The sequence below is a fragment of the Chrysemys picta genome, unplaced genomic scaffold (genome assembly GCF_011386835.1).
Source record: "Chrysemys picta bellii isolate R12L10 unplaced genomic scaffold, ASM1138683v2 scaf135, whole genome shotgun sequence".
Taxonomy (NCBI): domain Eukaryota; kingdom Metazoa; phylum Chordata; order Testudines; family Emydidae; genus Chrysemys; species Chrysemys picta.
The window spans coordinates 6,554-28,971 of NW_027052842.1; the positions used below are offsets into that span (position 1 = coordinate 6,554).

Consider the following 22,418-nt stretch of genomic DNA (forward strand, 5'->3'; position numbering starts at 1 on the left):
GGAGACAGGCAAGTCTCAAATCAAGCACACCAGCAAAAACAGTTTCTCTCTTCTTTATACGTTTTACAACTAAGCCCCCCCTCTCTCCCCTTCTCTACCACCTCCCCCTACTCCCCCTCCCCTCTCTACTGAAGGCATGTTTATACATTTAAGCAACTAAATCATTCTAGGGCTATAAATCTAGCTTGTTAGTAACACTCCTCTAAACAGTTATTTGGTCCTGTTTACCCTTAGTTTATTACCCCTTCCCCAGCTAGAAACATGCAAACCTCATCATTATCCTTTGGTACCTTCTTTGAGCAAAGTCGTAATTGCTAACGGTCTGTTTACACATTCCAATTCCTGTCCTTGGCTGTTGAGGTCGATTAGAGTTAAACATGGAAGAACTCTAGCTCAGGCAGGCCTAGTAACCCCAACAATGTGGTATCTGCTCTGGGTGGGCACAGGACAGTGGGGTGCAGGGGTGTCTGTGTGGTAGCTGCTCTGGGTGGGCACAGGGTGTAGGGGTGTCTATGTGGTAGCTGCTCTGCGTGCAGGATGATGTGATGTAGGGGTGTCTGTGTGGTAGGTGCTCTGGGTGAGTGCAGGACGGTGGGGTGTAGGAGTGTCCGTGTAGTAGATGGTTGGGGGGTGAGGGCCTATGTGGTGCTTTTCCCCAGCCAGCCATAGAATACAAGGCACAGGGAGGAGGAGGGGGAGAATTCCATTCCCTGCCCGTGTCCCTGAGCCCCTCCCAGGCATCCACGCGGGGCTAGAGACCTCCCACTCCCCACCCTGTAGGCTGATGCTCCCCTGTGGAACTACAACTCCCATCGTGCCCCGCGCTGCCCCGCCCCTCCCAGCCGGGGGGCTGTTTAACCCTCCGGCTGCGGGCGAACAGTGCGAGCGGGAGCTCAGGTACGCGGCGGGGTCTGCCGGCCGGTTCTGTGCTGGGACAGGCTTTGGGGGACCCGGAGCGGGGGGGACAGGTTGAAGGGAATCTGGCCCTGTGCTGGGGTTGTGGGCGGGGACTGCCGAGCCGGCCTGCTGCGGTGTCTGGTTGTGTAACTGCTCCAGCCGCGCTGCAAACCCGGGCGGGAGCGTTATAAGGGGAAACTGGCGGGGGGGGAGCCGGCCCTGTACTCGGGGGGGCGGCAGGTTGGTGTGTGTGTGTGGGGGGGCGGGGAATACTGGCTGGAAGGAGAGCTGTGCTGGGGGTGGGGTGGGGGAAACACTGGTTGGAGGGGGAAGCTGGCCCTGTGCAGGGGCTCCTGAGGGGAGCTTCCTGGCTCACTGGGACCCAGGGCCCATCTCCGTTCCTGGTCCTGGCCAGCTTGGAGGTGCCCATCTCCTGGCTGTGCACTGGCTCCTCATGGAAGGGGTTGGTGGCTCAGCCCATGGCCAGGTGGTCCCTAATTCCCAGGGCCGGCTCCAGGCACCAGCTTACCAAGCAGGTGCTTGGGGCGGCCACTTCGGAGAGGGGCGGCATGTCCAGCTGTTTGGCGGCAATTCAGCGGACGGTCCCTCACTCCTGCTCGGAGCGAAGGACCTCCCGCTGAATTGCCGCCACAGATCACGATCGCGGCTTTTTTTTGTTTTGTTTTGCTGCTTGGGGCGGCCAAAACCCTGGAGCCGGCCCTGCTAATAACCATCCTCAATGGTATCCTTGTCCACTGGCTCAGCCTTGCAATTGTCCCCTGCACACCTGCCGTTGGGTCCATGTTCACAGGCCAGGAGGGCCTGGCAAAGCCAGGGACCGAGAGAGCTGCCCGCCCTGATTGGTAAGATGCACGTGCTACAGTAGTTGCTCTGCCTTATGCCTGGGTCTTCCCTTCATTTGGGCAGGTGTCTAAGATGCCAGAGGGCCCAGAGCTGCACCTGGCCAGCTGCTACATCAACACGGTATGTGCAGGGCTCATCTTCTCCGGGAAGGTGGAGAAGTCTGAAGTGAGCAAGAACCCAGAGGTGCTGTTTGAGAGCGACGCGTACCTGATCTCTGCCACCTCACGGGGCAAGGAGATCAAGCTGACCCTGACGCCACTCAAAGAGGAGAAGAACTTGCTCCCTGGCAGAGGGAGGGACAGGGAGGGGCTGAGCCAGAATGGTCTCCAGCAGCCCATGGATCTTGTCTTCCGCTTTGGGATGTCAGGCAGCTTCAAGCTCGCTTCCGGGGCCGAGCTGCCCAAACACGCCCATCTCCGGTTTTACACCAAGGAGAGCCCGCATCGAGCCCTCTGCTTCGTGGATATCAGGCGCTTCGGGAGGTGGGAAGTGCACGGGACGTGGCAGCTGGATCGAGGGCCATGTGTGATGCTGGAGTATGAGACATTCAGGTGAGATCCACCATGACCTTTCATCTCTGCTTGAGAAACTGACCAGGAGTGTGTGTCGAAGGGGGTGGGGGGAATGAATGATAGACACAATATTCTAACAGTGAATTCTGTGGGGAGCCTGGTGATAGAATATGGGGCCTTTCACCATTACAGGGACACTTGTAGCTCACGTTTATGGAAACTCTGTCTCGGGTTGAAGACTGTCTGGTGCTTTGCATTCCCAGAGATCTAGCTATGAACAAGGGAACAGGCTTGGTTTAAACATCCTCCTGTGTGGCTTTTTCTTATATAACAAGCGAACAGCACAAAAATAATTCTTAAGTATTGCAAAAGCGAAGAGCACAGCTGAGAGATTTAACCCTCACAGCAATGGCTCTCCAGTGGCTATGCAGACCACCTTGTTATCCACTCAGTTCAGCATGTTGAGAACCAAGCGGGGGGAGGCTGAATGGTTGGGAATGAGGTAGGTCCATGAGGAGATGTCTGTTATGCAAAGTGAGAGGCTGGAAAAAGCTGGAGATCCCCTGGGCTAGGACCTGTTAACTGACTATGTGACAGACCAAGAGGGCTTTGGTTGAGCTCTTGTATTATTTTGTACAAGTTAATGTTTCACTCTTAATATGTGTCTGTTACAGTCATGAAACAGTGCAAGAGAGCAAGAACCCTGCTGTAGCTACTTTAACACCTGCAAACTACCATGGCAGGCAAGGAGGGGCTTGTAGCTTGGTGGACAAAGGGCCAGGTCCCCAAAGATAATGAGGGTCCTAACTTCTGTTGGAAGAGCCTAAATACCTTAGAGGTTGTGGGCCAAAGTGCCTACTTTGTATTTCACAGGTAGAATTCATAGCTGAAGGGCGTATCACTGACTGACAGAGGTTGGAGATTGAAAGGGGTCATTGGGTTGTCTGATGCACACACGCATGCCTGCCTGTCCAGGTACCATGTGGTATGTTCATTAGTGGATTTTCAGGGTTAGTTTTGAATTTGCTGAACATCGGGATTTCCACCGCTTCCCTTCCAATCTTTTCCCCCCTCATATTCTCAAATTTTCCTTTCCCTAATTGTATCCCATTCAGTCATCAGAGGCTTGGTGAGTTTGTTAGTTGGTTCCCTGAGCACCTTGTCAAAGGCAGATTGCATAAAAGGATTCCAGAGTCTCAGGCATTGAGTCTTTGTTCATTTCATCCCCCTCCTCTTTGATGAATGAGCTACTCCCTCTTCAGTGCATTTCTGCATGGCCACTTATATTTATTTCCCTTTGGCAGCATTCCTTGAACCCTTGTCTCTCCACTGCAAGCCTCACCTGACTCTACATGTTGGTGTTCCCTTATCTCTTTGCTCTTCTATGTCAAGATCTTAGAGCAGGCCTTCATAAAGCCACTCTTCAAAGGCTCCTTCTTGTTCTTTGTATTTGTCAGTTTTGGAGGACTCTTAGACTGCCTTCAATGCCTTAATGGTGATGTCTCTTGCTGTTCCTCCAGCCTTCTTTATGCTGTGGTGGGTCTTTAATGCTTCCTCTTATCACACTCAATTTCTTAATTTGCTTCCCTGCAATCAAATACCTTGATAACTGCTGCATTCCGGGAACCCGTTCCCTACGGGGCTGAATTCAAGTAGCGTACAGCACTGGAACTGCAAGTCCGTGCGCTGCTCCTTCTAAGGAAACAGCGGGTCATCCCTGTACCTTTACCCAAAGGGTTTCGCCGCTACCTTTATCGTTACCTGTTTTATTGTAATGCCTCTTGATGTCTAATGCTGCCCCCTCCTCTCTCCTGCACAGACTGTCTGCATCTATATTTACAGTCTTGCTATAAGAACCATTCCCCCAAGGTTTCACTTGTGCCCGCTAGACCATAACCTCCATCATTTTTAGTTTCACTTCTCCCTGCTTGTGTCTGGAGGCAGACCCTTCTGCAGCAGAAAACCCCACTGGAGAACAACCCCACCTCCCATGTTGGTTACCGTGTTGGAAGCACATCACTGGCTGAGTGAGGTGGTCGTTTCCCCCGCCCCTCCTCCCTAGCTGACCGGCCCTGCTGTCTTCCAGGGAGAACGTGCTGAGGAACCTGTCTGACAAGGCTTTCAACAAGCCCATCTGCGAAGCCCTGTTAAATCAGAAGTTTTTCAATGGGATTGGCAACTACCTCCGAGCCGAGATTCTCTACAGGTGAGCAGGGCGAAGAGAGGAGGAGGCCTGGCCCGATGGAGATGTGGGTCCAATATCCTATTCCACCCCAGGTTCAAGCCAGGCCTTGTTTACGCAGGGACGCTGAGGAAAGTTCAGATGAAATAACTAAAGCTGTGAAGTTAATGTGCGGGACTTCGAGTGCATTAACGCCCCTGAGGAGGATTCAGCTACAGCAAACTAAGGCCACTTTACTTCTGAATGAGCCTCTCCAAATGGGGGTTTATGATGCACGTTCACTGATGTGCCTTAATTTCACAGCTTCAGTTAACTGGTCTGAACTCCCTATGGAGACAAGCCCATAGCCTCTCTGTGTCTCAGCTTCCCTATCCGTACAATGGAGATATTAGCACTGCCTTAGGGGTTGGGAGGATAATTACATTAGGAAGCATGTCATGTATGCATAGGGTCCCTTTTACATAGTAGACAGCCAGACCTTTTGATTCCCATCCCTGTAGTTACGAGACCAGCACCATGTAAGGGTCCAAACTGTTGAGAGGCCACCCATTTCCCTTGCTGAAATGCAGCCGGCCCATATCCGTTCCAGCGCTAAGCACCTACAGACAGCACTGCCAGTGCACCTCAGCTTTGAGCACTTTGCAGTTCCTGCACTACACTCGCTACCGACACAGCCCTGACCTTTATTTTTTTTCCTGAGTGCCCTGTATATGCTGGGCATCTCCGATTTGGCCTGCGATGACACTTTCAGTCTGGGACCTTGCCAGGGGAGCTGAATTACACCCTGCTCACGTGCCATAGTCTGAATGCACCAATGTTTTACTGTGTAGATTACATCCAGCTCTTCAGAGGTGAAAAGCCAATGCTTCCACCCACTGCATCAGCAATCTCCCTCCCCTCCCTTAGGCCGGGACTCCATATGCATTGGCTGGCATTTGTGTTGGGGTCCTCACATAACAGATGGACTCTCCTAGGTTAAAGATCCCTCCCTTTGAGAAGGCTCGGACGGTGCTAGAGGCTCTTCAGCATCGGAAGCAGGTGAGGAGGGTGGAGAAGGCTCACGCACATGCACAGAAATGTTCCAGCTCATCACATAGAACTCGGGGTTCAGTGCTCGCCCTGTAGCGCCTGAGGATCTGCAGCCCCAGTTACGAGTTGTAGCTTTAACCTTAGAACTTCCACCGCTTCTGGTTCGGGTCCTGTTGCTCTTTCTTCTTGTTAGAAGTGGCTGCTGTCTTGGAGGTGGATCCTCACCATGAATCAGGAGGCCAGACACTCTGACTTCAGGGCCTGTTCTGTGTCTCACAAAATCCCTTCTTACGGGGGATTCTCAGTTTAATTCTTCAGCCTTTACCTCCCCATGACGTGCGGCCACGCTGCCATGGCCTGGAGTCTGTCAGATCGCCCCGCTCAGCCATATCATTATGTCCATGGCTTGGATAGGGGACCTGTGCAGACAACAGTGCTGCCCATTTAGTAGCTGGCTCTGAGTCAGGTCTGGAGCAGGCAATCCCCCAGCATGGGGTTTGGAGGGGTGGTTTTCTGGAGAGCTGTGAGACAGGGCCGGTTCCCATGTGGTTGTTAAAGCTCCTCTGGCACCTTGTCCAAGCAGGGATGTTAGCACCAGAACTCGCCAAATCCCAGCTCTGCTGACTGCATTCTGACTCCTCAATTAGCCACGCAGCTTGAGCAGGAGACGGGATTCTTCCCTCCCCGTGCTCAGACTTGCTGTGGGCTCTTTAACAGTTCAGTGATTGCATTTGGCTCCTCCATGAAGGAATCACTCGCTTCCTCGTGTGTTCTACAGCACGTGTATGGTAAGTTTATAAAGCATGGTGGGGTCCTTTGGGAGGACAAATGCTACGTAAATGTCTGCTTATCCTCCAGTGCCTTTAACTCCTAGGAGTTGCTCTGCAAAAGTGCTGCATGTAAAACTTGTTTGCAAATCTTGAGCCAGATGGATCATGACTGCCTATCATGGCATATACGTCTATGGCTCCTGTGTTGTGTATACATTCTCCTTTGCTGAGGGGGACTGCACTCTGCCTTGTACAGTAGCCACTTGCATATTTTGGTCACTTGGCCATTCCCTCCCCCTACCAATCTCAAATATACTCAAAGGTATTTAGGCACTGAACTTCCACTGATTTCAAGGGAAGTTAGGAGTTTAAATACCTTTTGGGGATCTGGGCCAAAGATCCTAGTTCGCTGTGAAAATAACCCATAACTAAGAGGACCACAGTAGTTTAGGCTCCAAATCTGACTATTCTGGTCTAGTGCTGTGTGGCTTCTGGAGGGGAAGTAGCTATTTAAAGAAAAACCCAAATACCATTTTTGTCTGACCGGCCTTTCTCCCTCCCCTCCCCTCCCCCGGCCTGTCTCTGTAGCAGCAGTTAAGTTACAAACACCTGCGGCGCAGTCAGTGATGCGTCCCAGCCGTAAGATCTTTAGCCTTCAGATGCTGCCAGGCTAAATTCAGCCCTGTGTGGAGTGGTAAAGTGACTGATGTATACAAGCGGGTACTTTACAGAGGCAGGTCAGATTCCCACTCAGCAGGGGCAACTGCATCAAAGTCTATGGAGTTAGCCCTGCTTATGCCAGGGCTGAATTTGGCCTGGCATCTGGAAACAGGGAGCATTTAGCACCTGGAGGGAGAGGAAGCTGGGTTGGTCGGAGCACATGTCAGGGCAGGTTTAGGCCTCTGGTAAGGGAAATGTGCTGGGGGAGGAGCAGGATGGCTTGGCAGCCGTGGAGGAGTTGCCTTATAGGAAGGGCTGGACAGCTGGGAGGGGACTAGGCTTCCAAAGAAGAGCAACAAGAATGATTAAATGTCTTGAGAACATGACCTATGAAGGAAGGCTGAAAGAACTGGGTTTGTTTAGTTTGGAGAAGAGAAGACTGAGAGGGGACATGATAGCAGTTTTCAGGTATCTAAAAGGGTGTCATGAGGAGGAGGGAGAGAACTTGTTCACCTTAGCCTCTAAGGATAGAACCAGAAACAATGGGTTTAAACTGCAGCAAGGGAGGTCTAGGTTGGACATTAGGAAAAAGTTCCTAACTGTCAGGGTGGTTAAACACTGGAACAAATTGCCTAGGGAGGTTGTGGAATCTCCGTCTCTGGAGATATTTAAGAGTAGGTTAGATAAATGTCTATCAGGGATGGTCTAGACAGTATTTGGTCCTGCCATGCGGGCAGGGGACTGGACTCGATGACCTCTCGAGGTCCCTTCCAGTCCTATAATCTATGATTCTAGGCTGGTTGTTTTTGGAATGGGACCAGCAGCTACAAAGGGCTTGGAGTAGGGTCTACACCGCAGTCAGAGGTGTAAGTGCAGCCCATGTCGACATAGCCAAGCTCCCTTTGATTCCGCTGGCTCGCTAAAACTAGCAGAGAGGCTGTGGTGCCCGGGCCAGCCACCCGAATACAAGCCTGCCTGGGACGCGGGGTGTGTATGCTGGTGGCTATTGGCAAGCTGGCTCGGGTATGTCTGCACCTGCTGATTGCAGGGTTGGGCCTACCCTTGCTGGGAGGAGGAAGGGCTGGATGGCTGGGGAAGGGTTGCATAGGAGAAGGTTGGCTTGGGCTGTGATTGGGCTGCCTGTTTGAATCTCCTCCTCTCAAACCCAGCAGAGTCCGGACCTGACCTTGAGCAAGAAAGTGAAGTTAAAGCGGGAAAATCCAGACCTGCTGGAGCTCTGCCATGCGGTGCCCATGGAGGTCATTCACATGGGTAAGGAGGCAGCTCAGGGAGCACAGCCCCGGGTTCCTGCCCTGCAACGGGCCATGGAGCCTGTGGGTGGGGGTGACTCAGCCGCACCAGCAGGAGGAGGTGCAATGAGATGTTGAAGTTGGGATTGGATCCCTGCTGCCTCCAGCTGGGCAGACACTCAGTGACGGGGGAGGAGTGGGACAGAGCCCTGCTGGGGTGGCTTGGGGTGGGGGTAGCAGGAAGCAGGGGCGCTGTATGAAAACGCTCGGGCTGGGCATTTAATGCCAGTGGGAGGAGGCTGGGCCTTTGCGTGAGCGGCAGGATGACACCAGATGTGCCCTTTGTGCTGCGTGGGGCGCGCCAGTTTTTTTCAAACGCTGAAATTGTTTGGATTTCAATGGGTAACTATTGTCATAGGCCAGTAGCAAAAATCCCCAGCAGCCAGAGACTGGGCACTCGATGGGGAGGGCTCTGCATTACTACAGAGAATTCTTTCCCAGGGGTCTGCCTGCTGGGTCTTGCCCACTTGCTTAGGCTCTAATTGATCACCATATTTGAGGTCAGGAAGGAATTTTCTCCCAGGTTAGATTGTCCAAGATCCTGGGGATTTTTTGCCTTCCTCTGCAGTGTGGGGCACGGTTCGCTTCCAGGTTTTAAACTAGTGTCAGTGGTGGATTCTCTGTAACTTGAAGTCTTTAAATCCTGATTTGAGGACGTCAGTAACTCAGCCGGTACAGGAGTGGGTGGGTGAGGTTCTGTGACCTGCAATGTGCAGGAGGTCAGACTAGATGATCCTGATGGTCCCTCCTGACTGTAAAGTCAATAATAGGAGAGACCCATGGTGGCCCTGTTCGCTGAAGAGCAGAGAGCAGGTGCATGTACTGTCCCCCTGCTCAGTGTTCCCGACACAACAGTTGATTGCACAGGACAGACTTCACTCCCTGTCCCAGCTGGGATGTGTCTCTGACTCCGTCTCTGGGACTAAGCGAGGAGAGGCCCCATGGCCCATCCATTATTTTCCCTCTCTTGCATCCTTTTTGGGTCTGCCTCTGCTTCAGCCTGCTGTAGGTTTTGCCCAGACTTCCCCTGAGGATTTCAGCAGACAGACCCCCTCCGCCCCGCCAGAGCTAAGTGCATTGCACTCTGACTGTGGTGAGCGAGCCAGACAGCTGCAGACATTGGGGGAGATGCAAAGGAAAGACGAGTGAGCCCAGATACAAGAGAAATCGACCTCTTGGCTTATCAGAGCAGTCGATGTCTCCAGCTGGTGTGGAAATAGAGGCACTCCCTTAAAAACACCAAGCTTCAGAGAGCTGAATGCTTTCAAACTGCGTGTGTGCAGGCTGGAGAGGTGCAAATCCATCTCCAGGCCATCCCACATGGGGTACGTGAGAGGGAGCCCCTGGAAGGGTTCAGAAAGCTGTAGCTGAGCATTGCTGCTGCCCCCAGCAGGGGTCACTGTAGCAGAGAGCAAAGCCCACAGCTGATCAGCCCCTCACTTCTGGAGTTGCAGGGGGAACCCTGTAGCTGAGAGTTTTCCCTGATGCTCATTTTTGTGTCACATCAGGGGGGAAGGGTTACAGCCCGGAGCCCTCTGATGATGCTGCGGCCTTTGAGGAGTGGCTGCAGTGTTATTGTGTCCCTGGCATGAGGTCGCTGCATGATGGCAATGGCAGGACCATCTGGTTTCAGGTATGAACTGCGGTGGTCTTGCATTTGGCAGGGCTTGACTCATGATTGCTGTCCCTACCGTGGGGCTTGACCCTGCTGCAAGAGGAGACCGGCAGGACGCCTACCCCAGGGCTGGACTAATGCAGGGGCTTTTGGGGCTGCAGCCCATGGCCTCGGGCTAAGGGGGGCTCTGCAGGCCAGGTGTGGCCCACTGCTTCTTTTAATCCGGCCCATGGAAAGTCTCGGCGCTGCAGGCCGGACCCCTGTCCCCTAGCCTCGGTGCCCCACCCTGGAGCTGCGAGCGCCAGCTAGCCAATGTGCCCCTGCGGCCCCTAGGTGGGGGTGTTCAGGGAATCTCTGTGCACCAGCTCTGCAGCTCTCATTGGTTGGGTACTGTGGCCAATGGGAGCTGCGGGGGCAGCACCTGCAGGCACGGGTAGTGTGCACCGCGCAGAGCAGCCTGGCCCCTCTGCCTAGGGGCTGGACATGTCAGCCACCTCTGGGAGCAGAGCAGCGTGGAGCCAGGGCAGGCATCCTGGCAGCGTGGAGCCAGGGATCCTGCCTTTGCCCTGTTGTGCCGCCGGCCAGAGCCTACACCCTGCACCCTAATCCCCTGCTCCAGCCCTGAGCCCATTCCCCACTCCAAACCCCCAGGAGCCCCACAAAATCTAATAGCCCCAGGCCCACAGGAGAGAGAATCCAGCCCGTCCCGCTCTGCATCACCAGGAAACATTAGCTAAGCCTAGAACAAAGTCTGTCCCTTTGTTACCCGCACAAAATTCTCTGTCACTTGCACACTCTAGAGAGCACCCACCTCTACCTAGTTCCTATGGCTCAGGTGTAACGCTCTTAATTTAGGCACTCTAACTTTACCCCTCTGTGGGCTCCAGGCTCTACTCCTCCAGGCTCAGAGCAAACACCCATTCCCTCTGGACTCCGGGCCTAATCTTTTGAGGGTTTACAGGGTCTTTTACCAGTGAAAGAGCCTTACACAGTAATATCCTTAACCTCTATTTCAGGGGTAGGGAACCTATGGCACGGGTGCCGAAGGCGGCACACAAGCTGATTTTTGGCGGCACTCACACTGCCTGGGTCCTGGCCACCGCTCTGGGGGGTTCTGCATTTTAATTTAATTTTAAATGAAGCTTCTTAAGCATTTTAAAAAACATATTTACTTTACATACAACACTAGTTTAGTTATATATTATAGACTTATAGAAAGAGACCTTCTAAAACTGTTAAAATGTATTACTGGCACGCGAAACCTTAAATCAGAGTGAATAAATGAAGACTCGGCACACCACTTCTGAAAGGTTGCTGACCCCTGCTCTATTTATTAAGTCACCAAAACAGAATGCACATGCTACACATACAATGCTCACCACTCCCAATAAGACAGATGAACTTTCCCTGCTGGTCAATCAGGATCAGATCATCTGGGGGACTCCAGTTTCTGCACGGTGTGATTGGCGGTGTGTTGAGGTCCGGCAGCTCTGATCCTGGGGCTGTGTCCTGGAGTTGGTTCCCAAGAACTTTCTTTTGGATCCCAGTTTATGTAGTGAAACTTGAGTCCTGCTAAGCTATACCGTAACCAATCATTTTACTAAAATTTTAGTAACCAATCCCTAACATATTGTAACAAAATTCTCTAACCAATCATACCCCCTACCTTAATTAATTTACACCTAGCAAAATTAATTATGTAAGACAGAAACAATCAAAGAACCAGACAAAGATAATACAGACAAATAATAGGGAAGTGGGGACAATAAAGACAAAACAATAAAGAAGTGAGAATTTCACAACCACAACTATTGATAAATGATTTCTTGCCAGACAGAATGCTGTCAAACTAAGTTTTCTTTAGCCATCTTAAGATCAGTTTCTTTATCTGGTGCTAGTGGGTGCTATTAGGACAGGCTCTCCTGAACAGCCAGATGCTACATTGTTTTAATGTAATTTAGATGGAAAGTGAGGATGTGACTTCCTGCTTCTTAGCTAATGGCTGCTGCTCTCAATATGGCTGTAGACAAAGGCCTTAGGCCTTACCATATGGCTACAAGAAAAGGCCTTATCCTTAAATGTAGAGACTCAGAGATCTCTCCCGCTCACCAGCAAGGAGACCGGATGAGCTCAAGAAATCCTGTCCCGCTCACCTGGGCAACTTGGAGGAGGGGGTGGAAAGAAATGGATGAGACAAACACCAAGTCTAGGGTGCCAACATTTGGGCTTTTACACTACTTTGAGTGAGCTACTGCTGCTCCAAGACGCCATTCTGTCACTGCCTGTTGCTCTGGCTAATTTACGGGTGCCCCTGCTGCAGGGTCTGGCAGCATTGCTGAGACCTTTGATGCCTGATGGGGGTTTGAACTGCCCTTTGCATTGGGCTACGGCACTGTCTAAAAGCTTTTTCTTCCTTTGCAGGGGGAGCCTGGACCTATGGCCCCGAAAGGTGAACATCAGCTTTACTCTTCCATGCTTTGCAGGGTTCTCTTGCTTCTGGTTGGGTTGGGAGAGGCAGGGAGATCCGTCGCTTGCTGTGGAATTATTAAGGTTAAGGAAACAAGCGATGCTCTTCTCAAACTCTAGCTCACTGCCCTGAATCCAGTAGTGGTTACGCATCATTATCCCGGGTGACCGTTCAGCAGCCCGGGTGAAAGGAGATAGTGAGTCTCCAAGGGTCCCATTATTGTTGGCAGCCCAGTATCAAGTGGCCTGTGTACCCTACAAATGTCCTTGCACGTGAACATGGGGAAGCTACCACTGTCCTCTCTGTGCTATACCTGTTCTGTGGAGGGAGAGCTATGCAAACCAGCCCACTCTGAGCACCCTCAGTACACTCAGGTCATGTATAGTCCAGACAAGATGTCCCCAAAACCAGGCCAGCTGTGTCCAACCTCTCTCAGAACCATCTCCAAGCTTTCAGACCAGCTGGGGGAGCTTTCTTCCTTGGGTGGCTTCCCAGAGGGAAAGAGGGCTGGGGATTAGACCTTTGACTCAGCTGCACACAGGCCCCTTTCTCACCTCCAGAGTTAAACTGTCATCTTAACATTCTCTCCTGCAGGAGAAAAGTCCCGCAAGAGGCGCTCGTGGGTGAATGCTGACCCTGAGCCTCCAAGTCCAAAGGTACAGAGCCTTTGTCTAGACATCTCCTGTATCTTAGTTTTTATGGGGGCCCCTCTACTCCCAGAGTCATTCTCCTGCTGCCCCATTGTGCATTTCATTGGATCTTTGTATGGAAGAAGTTAAACACCATCTCAGCCCCCTCATTATTCCCAGATGAGAGAACTAGAACAGAGAGACACCAATGTGTTGCCATTAGGATTTGGTGAATCGGGACTAGAACTAATAGACCCCAACCTCGCACTCTTGTCCTCTAAACACTACCCTAGATAATACCACCTCTCAACTAGCCCCCTAAGTCATGGACACTTTACTGGTGTGTATCCTGACACTAGGCACGTGTGTGCATGTTTGTACACACGTTTGTACACACATCTCTGTAGAGAGGCTCAGCATCCCAGAGATATTCTGATAGCTGGGATCTCAACCCCACGCTCTCATTAAGCTCATCTCAGGATGACACGAACACAGTATAAGAATAACAGGTTACTTTATTTTTTAGTAGTCTCTGCTGGTTCAGCAGTTCTAACTCTTATCCACTGGCCTCAGGGATGGGGTTAAAGAAACACACTTCTATTGTCCAGACATTATTTAATCTCACGTTTGAAGGTGAGCAATGTACTGCAAATGTCTGTTACTTGAATAAGAGACGAATCGCTAACAGGGTCATGCTGACCAAGGGGTGTCTTTGGAACAACGGAAGTTGTGTGACTTGGCGAAAGGAAGCATCTTAAGGGTGGGTACAAATGCAGCTTTTTTTAACTGCTTAAGTTCCTGCAAAACGTTTAATCAAAATACATCTATTATTGACCCGAGGCTGTGGCATATGTTACTGGTACTACTGCCCTTGTTTGGGTTAATAATGAAACAGCTAATCTAGTCCCCTTTGTTAAACTGTGCAAATCCGCAAACATCCCTACGCATCTCTGACAGTCAGACTGTCAAATACCTGTGTCTGTTTGTCTGTGTAACATAGGCACTATCAGAATAAATATGATTCTTTCTAAGGGCCAGCCAAGAACCCCACCGCACTAGGTGTGGTACAGACAGAGTAGTCCCTGCTCCAAAGCCAATGATGTGAGCTCTGTCTTTGCCTTGCACAGCACCAAATGTTCTCTCAGCATTTATTGTAAGGGTTAGTAGTGGCTGCGTGAACAGCTGGTGATGTGCATTCCTGACGTGGAAAACTTTAGGGAGAACAAGGCCAAATTTTCACATTTGATGCCTGACTTTAGGCAGGTTAAGTTTTAAAACTTGCCCCAGTTTGCTCCCAGCTGATGTGTGTGGAGTAAACTCCATCGAACAGATGGTTCAAACTGTGCATCTGAAGGTTGATCCCAGAACAGCTACAGCACTTCCCACAACAGCGTTTGCTCCCGGTTCCCCTGAACTTTCTAGTGAGATCCCCAAACAGACAGAGGAAGCTAAAGTCGCTTCCCCGTGACTGAGAGCGCACGTTTCAATCATCTGCCTAGGCCACAAAGCCGGTGCCGAAGAGACGTTCAAAGGGCAGCAGCGGCCAAGAGAAGGTAGCAAAGCGATCTGGCAGGAAGAAGGGGAAAGAGCTTGTCCAAGGAGCCGAGAACGCCAAGGCAAATGAAGCAAGAAAGCCAAACGCCAGGTCCAGAAGGAAAGCATCCGCAAGTCAAGGGTCTCCCATGAGCGAAGCTCCTGCTGCAGATAGGAAGAGGCAGGCATCTGCTCGGAGAAGCACAGGTTAGAATGCTGCACTGGCTCCAACATAAGCATGGGAGGGGGATAGGCCCAGATGGCTTATGCTGGTCAAGGTCAGTCTGGCATTTTTTCAAAAGTGGAATAAAAGAGCTAGTGTTCTGCAGGGAAAGGGAAGCCCCATCCACCACCCACGCTCTGTAGGATTGTTGGCCAGGCACTGGAGTTAGAAACTCTGAAGCTAATTCTCTGTGCACATGTTGTGTGACCAAATCACTGACCGTAGGCATGGTGGGTCCACAGCAAGTAATTCCTTAATGGACACCAGGATAGTCTGCTCAAGGCAGGGTGCGTACTGAGAGAGAGAGAAGGGTTAATTGTGAGGTGATGAGGATGGCTCTGAGGACCCCAGCTGCAGTAGAGGGGAGGAAGGAGAGGATCTGGCCAGGACTGAGATCTGAGTTCTATTAGGAGGAAATTGGCACTCCCCCCAGCACCCCCAGGATTCTCAGGCAGCAGAGGTAGCTTCCTGCCCCCTTCAATCTTCCCGTGGGAGAAAGTGAATTTCCCTTGCTGCAGGGAACAGGGAAGTTGACTGTCAAACTTTGCCCTCTCACTGCTCTGACTTTCTCCCCTGTCTTTTTGGGAGCAGCTACTGCTGCCCCAAGATCCAGGCGGGTGAAGGCTGAATGACTGGTCTGGCACAGCATCTGTCCTCGCTCCAGCCTGGGGTAACTCAAATGGGAACTCGCTTGCTACTGCTGCATGTGCTGAGGGAGATGCACTGGGAGCAGCTGCTGGGGTGACTTCTCTCAAGCGGGCGTGCCCACTGCATTGTTTCTTAGATCCTTCCTCAGAGGGGCTTGCTGCAGGGGCTCTAAGCAGCTGACGCAAGAGCCATGTCCCATGAAATGGAGAAGGTGATGCCATGGCGTCAGCCTCCCTGCTCGGTTACGGGGTTTTATTCCTTTTTAAATGCGGCTCCAGAACACCGCAATTGGGTGACTTTGTATCGAACCCCTTGGAAGTTGCCGGGGCACCCGCTGGTGATTGCAGCTGAGAGCTGGCGGCTCTGGGCAGGGAGGTGGGAAACGCACCGAGTAGGGGAAGTCTGAGGTTGAAACAGTTTCCTGAGGGTCAGGTTAAAAGTCCTCGGAAGACCCTAGCTCTTCATTCCCTCTCCCTGCTCTCAGTTGTCCTTTGCAGCCTCCCTGCCCGCTGCCACGAGATGGCTCTGGCTTCAGAGGCTGTGTTTGGCCCAAGTTAGTGAGGACAGAGCGGAGTTTGCAAATGTTTTTATTGCCCTGGCTGATTCCAGAGTCTCTAACCCTTGCTCTGCAGGAGGGCTGAGCTTTGCAGATCAGCAGCATTTTATCTCGTGTAACTCAGGAGGAGGGTGGCAGTGGCATGTCTGAATAAGGGATCAACTTTGCTACCAGAAACATGTGCAGTCTCTCGGCAGCGTGCGTGCAAGCTTTTCCTTGCTGTCCCGCTCGTATGCCTGAGCGCTGGTGGGGATCAGAAGGTAGGACAGCCCCGGTGGCTCTGTCAGAAATTCACCTCTGCAGACACTTAGCTGTTGTGTGGAGTGAGTCCATCATTCAGTCATTCCTGAGCTGGGCTGCCCAGAAACCAGTGCCCTGAGTTTACTGGCTCAGCAGCTGTGCCAACCTGCCCACCCTCCCCATAGTGTGGTTCTCTGACTCAACTGCCAGTGCTTTTAGCAATCTGATTTTAGTACTAACAATAAAACTTTTCCATAAACAATCCCTTGTGTGGCTGCTTTGCTATCACTGCAGAAGACTCTCTGCTGTTCTGGAGGCCATGTATTAGGGCAAAGCAGCAATACAGTAGCAGTATGGCTTACAGCCAGGTCAGGGCATTCTACTGGGACCTGCCCTTTCTGGGTGCTAGTGGTTTGGATGTGCCTCTTTTCCAGCTAGTTAAAGGGAGTTCCTAGTGGCCATAGCTAAGCTGTACTGGATTCCTGTTGTGAGCATTCACCTGAGGATTCAAATGGGGAAGGAAGCTGTAGAAATACCTGTCCATAAATGGAATAAAGAAGCCCTTGTAATAACTGGGAGTTAATGGCAGATTCTTCTGGTGCCAGTTCAGGTGCTAGCCTGGATCATTTGACTAGAACTATTTTTTTCCATGTCTGGAGGGAGTTGGGGGCCTTTGACCGTGGGTGAGAACCCTGGCTCCCCATCTCAATTAGGAAACTGTTGCAGTGAAACTGAAGGGCTCTTGAGAATGCCCCCTGTGACAGTCTGTACCCTTATGCTCACCACTTTGTACAAGAGTGATTATGGTTTTGTAAAAGTATGCCTTGTGAGGTATCATTTGAAAGGTCATAATCGGCTGAACATTATTGTCCTGGTAAAATATGTGCGGCAACATTGTGTGTTCAGTTATAAGATTCTACTGTGTGACTTTACTGAGACATGCTCCAAGTTTAGAAAAACCGCTTCAAACTATTTGCCCAGAGACCAAGGCTAGCCAGCACCTCAGCACAATCAAATGGACTATCACCTAGTTAAGCAACCATTCTTTGGCAGTAAGAAAGGTGTGAGCGAGAAATTTACAGCTTGGCAATGGAACAGCTGGGCTAAACAGACTGGCTGTCACATGAACTCCAGCTGGAGATGATCTTCAAAGAGGAGGAAATGATATAAAAATGAGGAATAGAGGCCCCAAATCACTTTCCTCTCCTCATCTCTACTCACGGCATCGACAGTGTTTGAAAGACAAAGAAAGCATCACTGAACATGGGGAGGGGTCATGGCTTGGGAGGAATCCAGTCAGACTGTTGTAAGCCTATCGTGAGAGAAACCTTCTTGCTCTAAGTTCACTTAGCTTGTTAGGTTAGGTATTAGTTTGCGTTTTACCTTTTATTTCTTTGTAAACAATTCTGACTTTTATGCCTCATTCCTTGTAATCACTTAAAATCGATCTTTCTGTAGTTAATAAACTTGTTTTCCTGTTTTATCTAACCCAGCATGTATTTGGATTGAAGTGTTTGGGGAAACTCCATTTGGACAGCAAGATTTGTGCATAACCATTTTCTATTAATGAAATGACGGGTTTTCTCTGAGCTTTTATTGTCAAGAAGGAGAGAGCTGGGCAGTGCAAGTCGCACATTTCTGGGGACATGTCTGGGACTGGGAATTTTCTTGTGTCCCTCTGCAGTATAATTCAGGAGTGGCTAGCGAAGAGCACTCATCTAACTCAGCTGGGAATAGTTTACATGCTAGAGGCTGTGAGAGCAAGCCAGGAGTGGTTGCTCTCACAGTGAAGTAGTGTAAAAGGCAGCCCATGTTGGAGAACTGAGGAGATGCAGCTGTCCACAGTCCAGATTGTACCCTGGACCGGTGAAAGTGAGCCAGTACGGCGTACCGGTAGGAAGCCAGTCCGACCCGTATGCAGCCCACATTAAAGTTCTAGAGGCAGTGCTTTAACATTCCTGCCCCTTTTGCCTTCCCCGTCGGCCCTGCTGGTAGGGTCCATACTGGCAGGGCCACTGACGGGGGAGGCAAAAAGGGCAGCGTGCTTTAACGTCGTTGCCCCTTTTGCCCCTCCCCGCCCAGGTCGGCAATTTAAACTACTGCAGCAGTGGCCAGAGCCCCGGGCCCTTTTAAACCATCGCTGAAGTCCTGGGCGGTGGGGGCCAGGCAGCGTGGATGGGCTGGCTGTGGGAGGCGGACCCCCCCCAGCTCTGCCCCTTCCACCCGAGGCCCTGCCCCTTCTGGAGCTGGCCCCCTACCGGTAAGAATTTATTATTACTTTCACCCTTGACCCTGAAGAATGTCACAACCCCCAACCTTTTCACTTCGTAATCTTTAGCAACATCCGAGGCTCCTATGCTAACAGGCAATGGCGAAGTCTTTCACCTAGGAAACAAGTGACCAAAGCAAGTTGCTACAGAAATGCAGCTGGCTTTTCATAGGAAATACTTCTCTTGGTCTGACGAGTGATAGCACAGCTAAACTGGGCCATGATGAGAGGTAACATCCTATCCCCAAAACACTGTTTTTAGAAGTGACTCCTCCTGGTGCAGGGCATGGTAAGGGGATTCATGGCCCAGGGTGTCACCTACTGCTACAAAACTCCCAGTTGAGCAGGAAATGCCCCCTGCACCTTGATTCCTTTCTTTCACATTTATTTATCAGTGACCTCACATGCATGTGTCTCTTGCAGTAAGTGGGGAGCAGGGAGACACATGGTCCAGTGGATGGCCCGCTGGACAAGGATTCTGCATCTAGCTCACCCACTGGCCTGCTGGGTGATCTTTAGTCTACTAGCCAGATTTAAAAAGGGGTCTTATTAGTGACCTGTCAGCCAGAAAAGTGTCATTGTTATCACGTTAGGTGCATACCTGGTGCTCATCACCAGGGTGTATGGAGCTGCGGAAAGAGGGTCAGTTTTGCTATATCATGTAATGCTTAAATGTTATTAGATAGCCAATTTGGAAAAATCACAAAGAGCAATAACTTGAAGCAACATAATGTAATTTTGACCAGAATTGGCAGAAAGCTTCTAAATACAATTGATAATGTAACTATACACTCAAACTAGTATTGGTTGGGAAATATTTAGCCCCAGGTGATAACTTATGCATTTTCCCTTACTTTTTTGCCTTTGGTTAAAGCAAAAGTCTGTAGTCACATGACAGCATGAGCTTGTTTGACCATCTGTTACATTGTTGACTGGATTTATATGAGAAGATTTTCTGCCTGATATTTTATGACTATTGGCTACTGTCCAATGGTTCCTGCACTGGCAAATGATGATAATACAATGTATACCATGATGAATTATTTTCAGGCTATGTTCTGCTCTCTGGACCAAGACTGGATGTATGTTGTGTATGATGAAGCAATCTACTGCAAAGCACAGATTATTAAATAGAGGAATCAAAAGAAATTTGACCATGACCACCTTGATGTGGGAGGCATGCATCGTGCAATGAAGTTCATGGGTGGTGTAAACAGTATGATGCAGGAAACTGGATTTGAAGACCTCTTTGTTAAAGCCAGCAACTATGGTGCTTCAGTCAGCCATACACTAAAACGGACAGCATTAAAATCCACAAACTTATAAATGAGGCAATGAATCATTTGAAATGGATGGCACTTGGCGCTTCCATGAGCTCCCAGAAGATGAGAAGAGATGCATGTTGGAGAAAACTTGAACATGCTTTGACACTGTGGAGAAGGCACCCAGAGAAGACAGAGTGGAAGCACAGAATGCTGTGGCAGACTTCATAAACAGACCCCAATCAGCTCATGGACTCTTATGTTACCCAAGGAACAATCTGTTCAGATACATAGTTCTCCCAGAACAGAAATGTAACCGAATTCTCCCAACTACCAATGGATTACATAGCAGCAAAGAGAGACGATAACAAGTCTATTGAACTTGAGACATCTGTAGTGTGATCACGTGAATTATGCTAGGTGGGGATGTGTAACTGTAGCAGAAGCCAGACTTCTGGAGGAGCAGAAGCCAGCTATATATCATGTCCTAGCTGATAGCCAAGGAGCAGTATCTCAGACTGCCAAACCCTTCAGTGGCATATGGTGTGACATGGCCATCGAGCAATCTCTCAACAAGGACTGTGGGAAGCATCATCATCTTTGCACAAAAGATAAGGCTCTGACCAAGTATTACCTGATTGCACATTTTGAGACAGTTGTAACAGCTATGACAAAACAAATGTGTGGAATGCAGCCTTCAGCAACAGAGTTCCACCAAGAAGCTACCACACAGTACATGGCTGCAGATGAAACTGCTATCCCAGATATTAGAAAAGTTGTGACAATGACAAATCCTTTTAGCCCTGAACACGTGTGAACATTGCAATGTGTATTGGGGCCCCACCTGAAATTGCAGAAAGTTTGTGCGTGAGAAGTGAGAATGGCCTACAAGAAAGGAAGCAGTTTGTAACCAGTAGGCTGCAAAGGGGTGAGGTGGATCTCTTTGATCCCATAGAAAGGTCTAATCTCAAACCATCTGGTAATCTCAACAAGACAATCAAACAAAAGAAGCAGCAGATAGCACAAGGGAAAGCTATTGATCATCAGATATTCCACAAGCTGACAGTTATTGTCTAGCTCAGAGATGTTGGTAGCCAGGGTGATATGAAGTGTGAACTGGCACCTGTTCCACTTTCCCTCTTCAACTTGGATGGAACTCTAAGGGCTTGTCTATGCTACCCACCAATCCAGCGGGTAGTAATCGATCCAGCAGGGGTAGATTTATTGCGTCAAGTATAGACACGATAAATCGACCACTGAGCGCTCTCCCATCGACTCCAGTTCTCCACCAGAGCAAGAAGCATAAGTGGAGTCGACGGGAGAGCGTCAGCTGTCAACTTGCCACAGTGAAGGCACCATGATAAGTAGATCTAAGTAAGTTGATTTCAGCTACGCTATTCACACAACTTCAGCTACGTGATCTTAGATTGACCCCCTGCGGTAATGTAGACAAGCCCTAAGAAAGAACCCAAAGAGCAGCACATTGTCTTGGCTGGAGAAAAATCTATCAATGGTTGAGCTAGCAGCCTCCTGTGAGCCAACGTTAGCTATTACTGACATCACGAGGATTCTGCCAATGGTGTGCACAGACCCTACCAAGTGAAAAACTTTTGGGGAGCTGTCTGATCAGCTACTGAACATTTATCCTTGGCCTAAAATGTCAATACCCTGCTGTTGGTGCAAATGAAGAATCAATGAAAACTGGTGAGAGAGTCCACAAGGGGAATGTCCAAATGCAAGAAATTTGGAACTAGACTGTGGTAACGCCATTACCAAAGCAAGATTTGAAGATCATATCAAAGAAATACACGTAACAATGCACACTTTCTCCTCAGTCATGGGATTGGGGAGCGTGAACAGAGATGATCAGCTGATTGTGAAGTATACCTTGCTGGTGGGTTTCATGACATCGCACAAGCAGTGAACGTAGTGCCTGGCACCTATTCTGCAATACCAGAACTTGAGACAGATCACAAGGAAGCAGGTTCGTGAGCCACATGCAAGAACATGCTTGAAAGTCTCAGGGAAGGAGAACACCAAGTTGGAGTGGAGGGAAACAATCCCAGAGTTAGGAGCCTCCTTCCAGGTGATGACATGGTATCCTCTCACATTAAGGATACTCCTCCATGGGAGGTAACCTCAGTTATTGGGAAGAGACAGGTAATTATAGGACTAGAAGGGACCTTGAGAGGTCATCTAGTCCAGTCCTCTGCACTCATGGCAGGACTAAGTATTATCTAGATAATGGGGATTTGATTATTAGAAATATCGATAGGTTTTGTGATGACCGGGAGAACTACATGGTGAATTGCCTACTGGTTGCAAAGGATGTGGACCTGTCAAGACATCTAGATTGACATATGTGCAGAGCTGGGGAAGGAGCCATTGGTTGGGGTATGTGTTAGTACCAATGACATAGGGAAAGGTAGGAGAGAGGTCCTGCAGGCCAAATTTAGGCTGCTAGGTAACAGTTTGAAGTCCAGGACCTCTATAGTCACATTCCCTGAAATGCTTCAAGTTCCACACACAGGGCCAGTTAGACAGGAAGAACTGCAGGGCCTCAATGCAGGGATGAGATGCTGGTGTTGGGATTTAGGTTTATTGGGAACTAGGGAACCTTTGGGGAAAGGAGGAGCCTATACAGGAACGATAGGCTCCAGCTAAACCAAAATGGAACCAGATTGCTGGTATGTAAAATTAAAATAGATCATAGTTTTTAAACTAAGGACTAAAAGCTGCAGAAGAGCATAGA

At 50.0% G+C, this 22,418-nt stretch overlaps 1 protein-coding gene across 6 annotated transcripts in view; it reads left to right on the top strand.

Annotated features, from left to right (window-relative positions):
* Positions 1-719: 719 nt before the first annotated feature.
* Positions 720-22,418, top strand: part of LOC101940013 (endonuclease 8-like 1) — a 43,256-nt gene continuing 21,557 nt past the window's right edge. The window contains exons 1-10 of one of the 6 annotated variants that reach the window (XM_065579175.1): positions 721-897; positions 1,825-2,312; positions 4,360-4,479; positions 5,430-5,493; positions 8,084-8,186; positions 9,733-9,857; positions 12,261-12,288; positions 12,901-12,962; positions 14,435-14,674; positions 15,276-15,361. In XM_065579175.1, coding sequence (XP_065435247.1) covers positions 1,834-2,312; positions 4,360-4,479; positions 5,430-5,493; positions 8,084-8,186; positions 9,733-9,857; positions 12,261-12,288; positions 12,901-12,962; positions 14,435-14,674; positions 15,276-15,323 — 1,269 coding nt within the window. In that variant the 5' untranslated portion in view covers positions 721-897; positions 1,825-1,833 and the 3' untranslated portion in view covers positions 15,324-15,361. Of the gene's footprint in view, positions 898-1,824; positions 2,313-4,359; positions 4,480-5,429; positions 5,494-8,083; positions 8,187-9,732; positions 9,858-12,260; positions 12,289-12,900; positions 12,963-14,434; positions 14,676-15,275; positions 17,624-22,418 lie in introns of those variants that run through there. The other 5 variants (XM_065579176.1, XM_065579174.1, XM_065579178.1 and 2 more) reach the window with 5 other exon arrangements.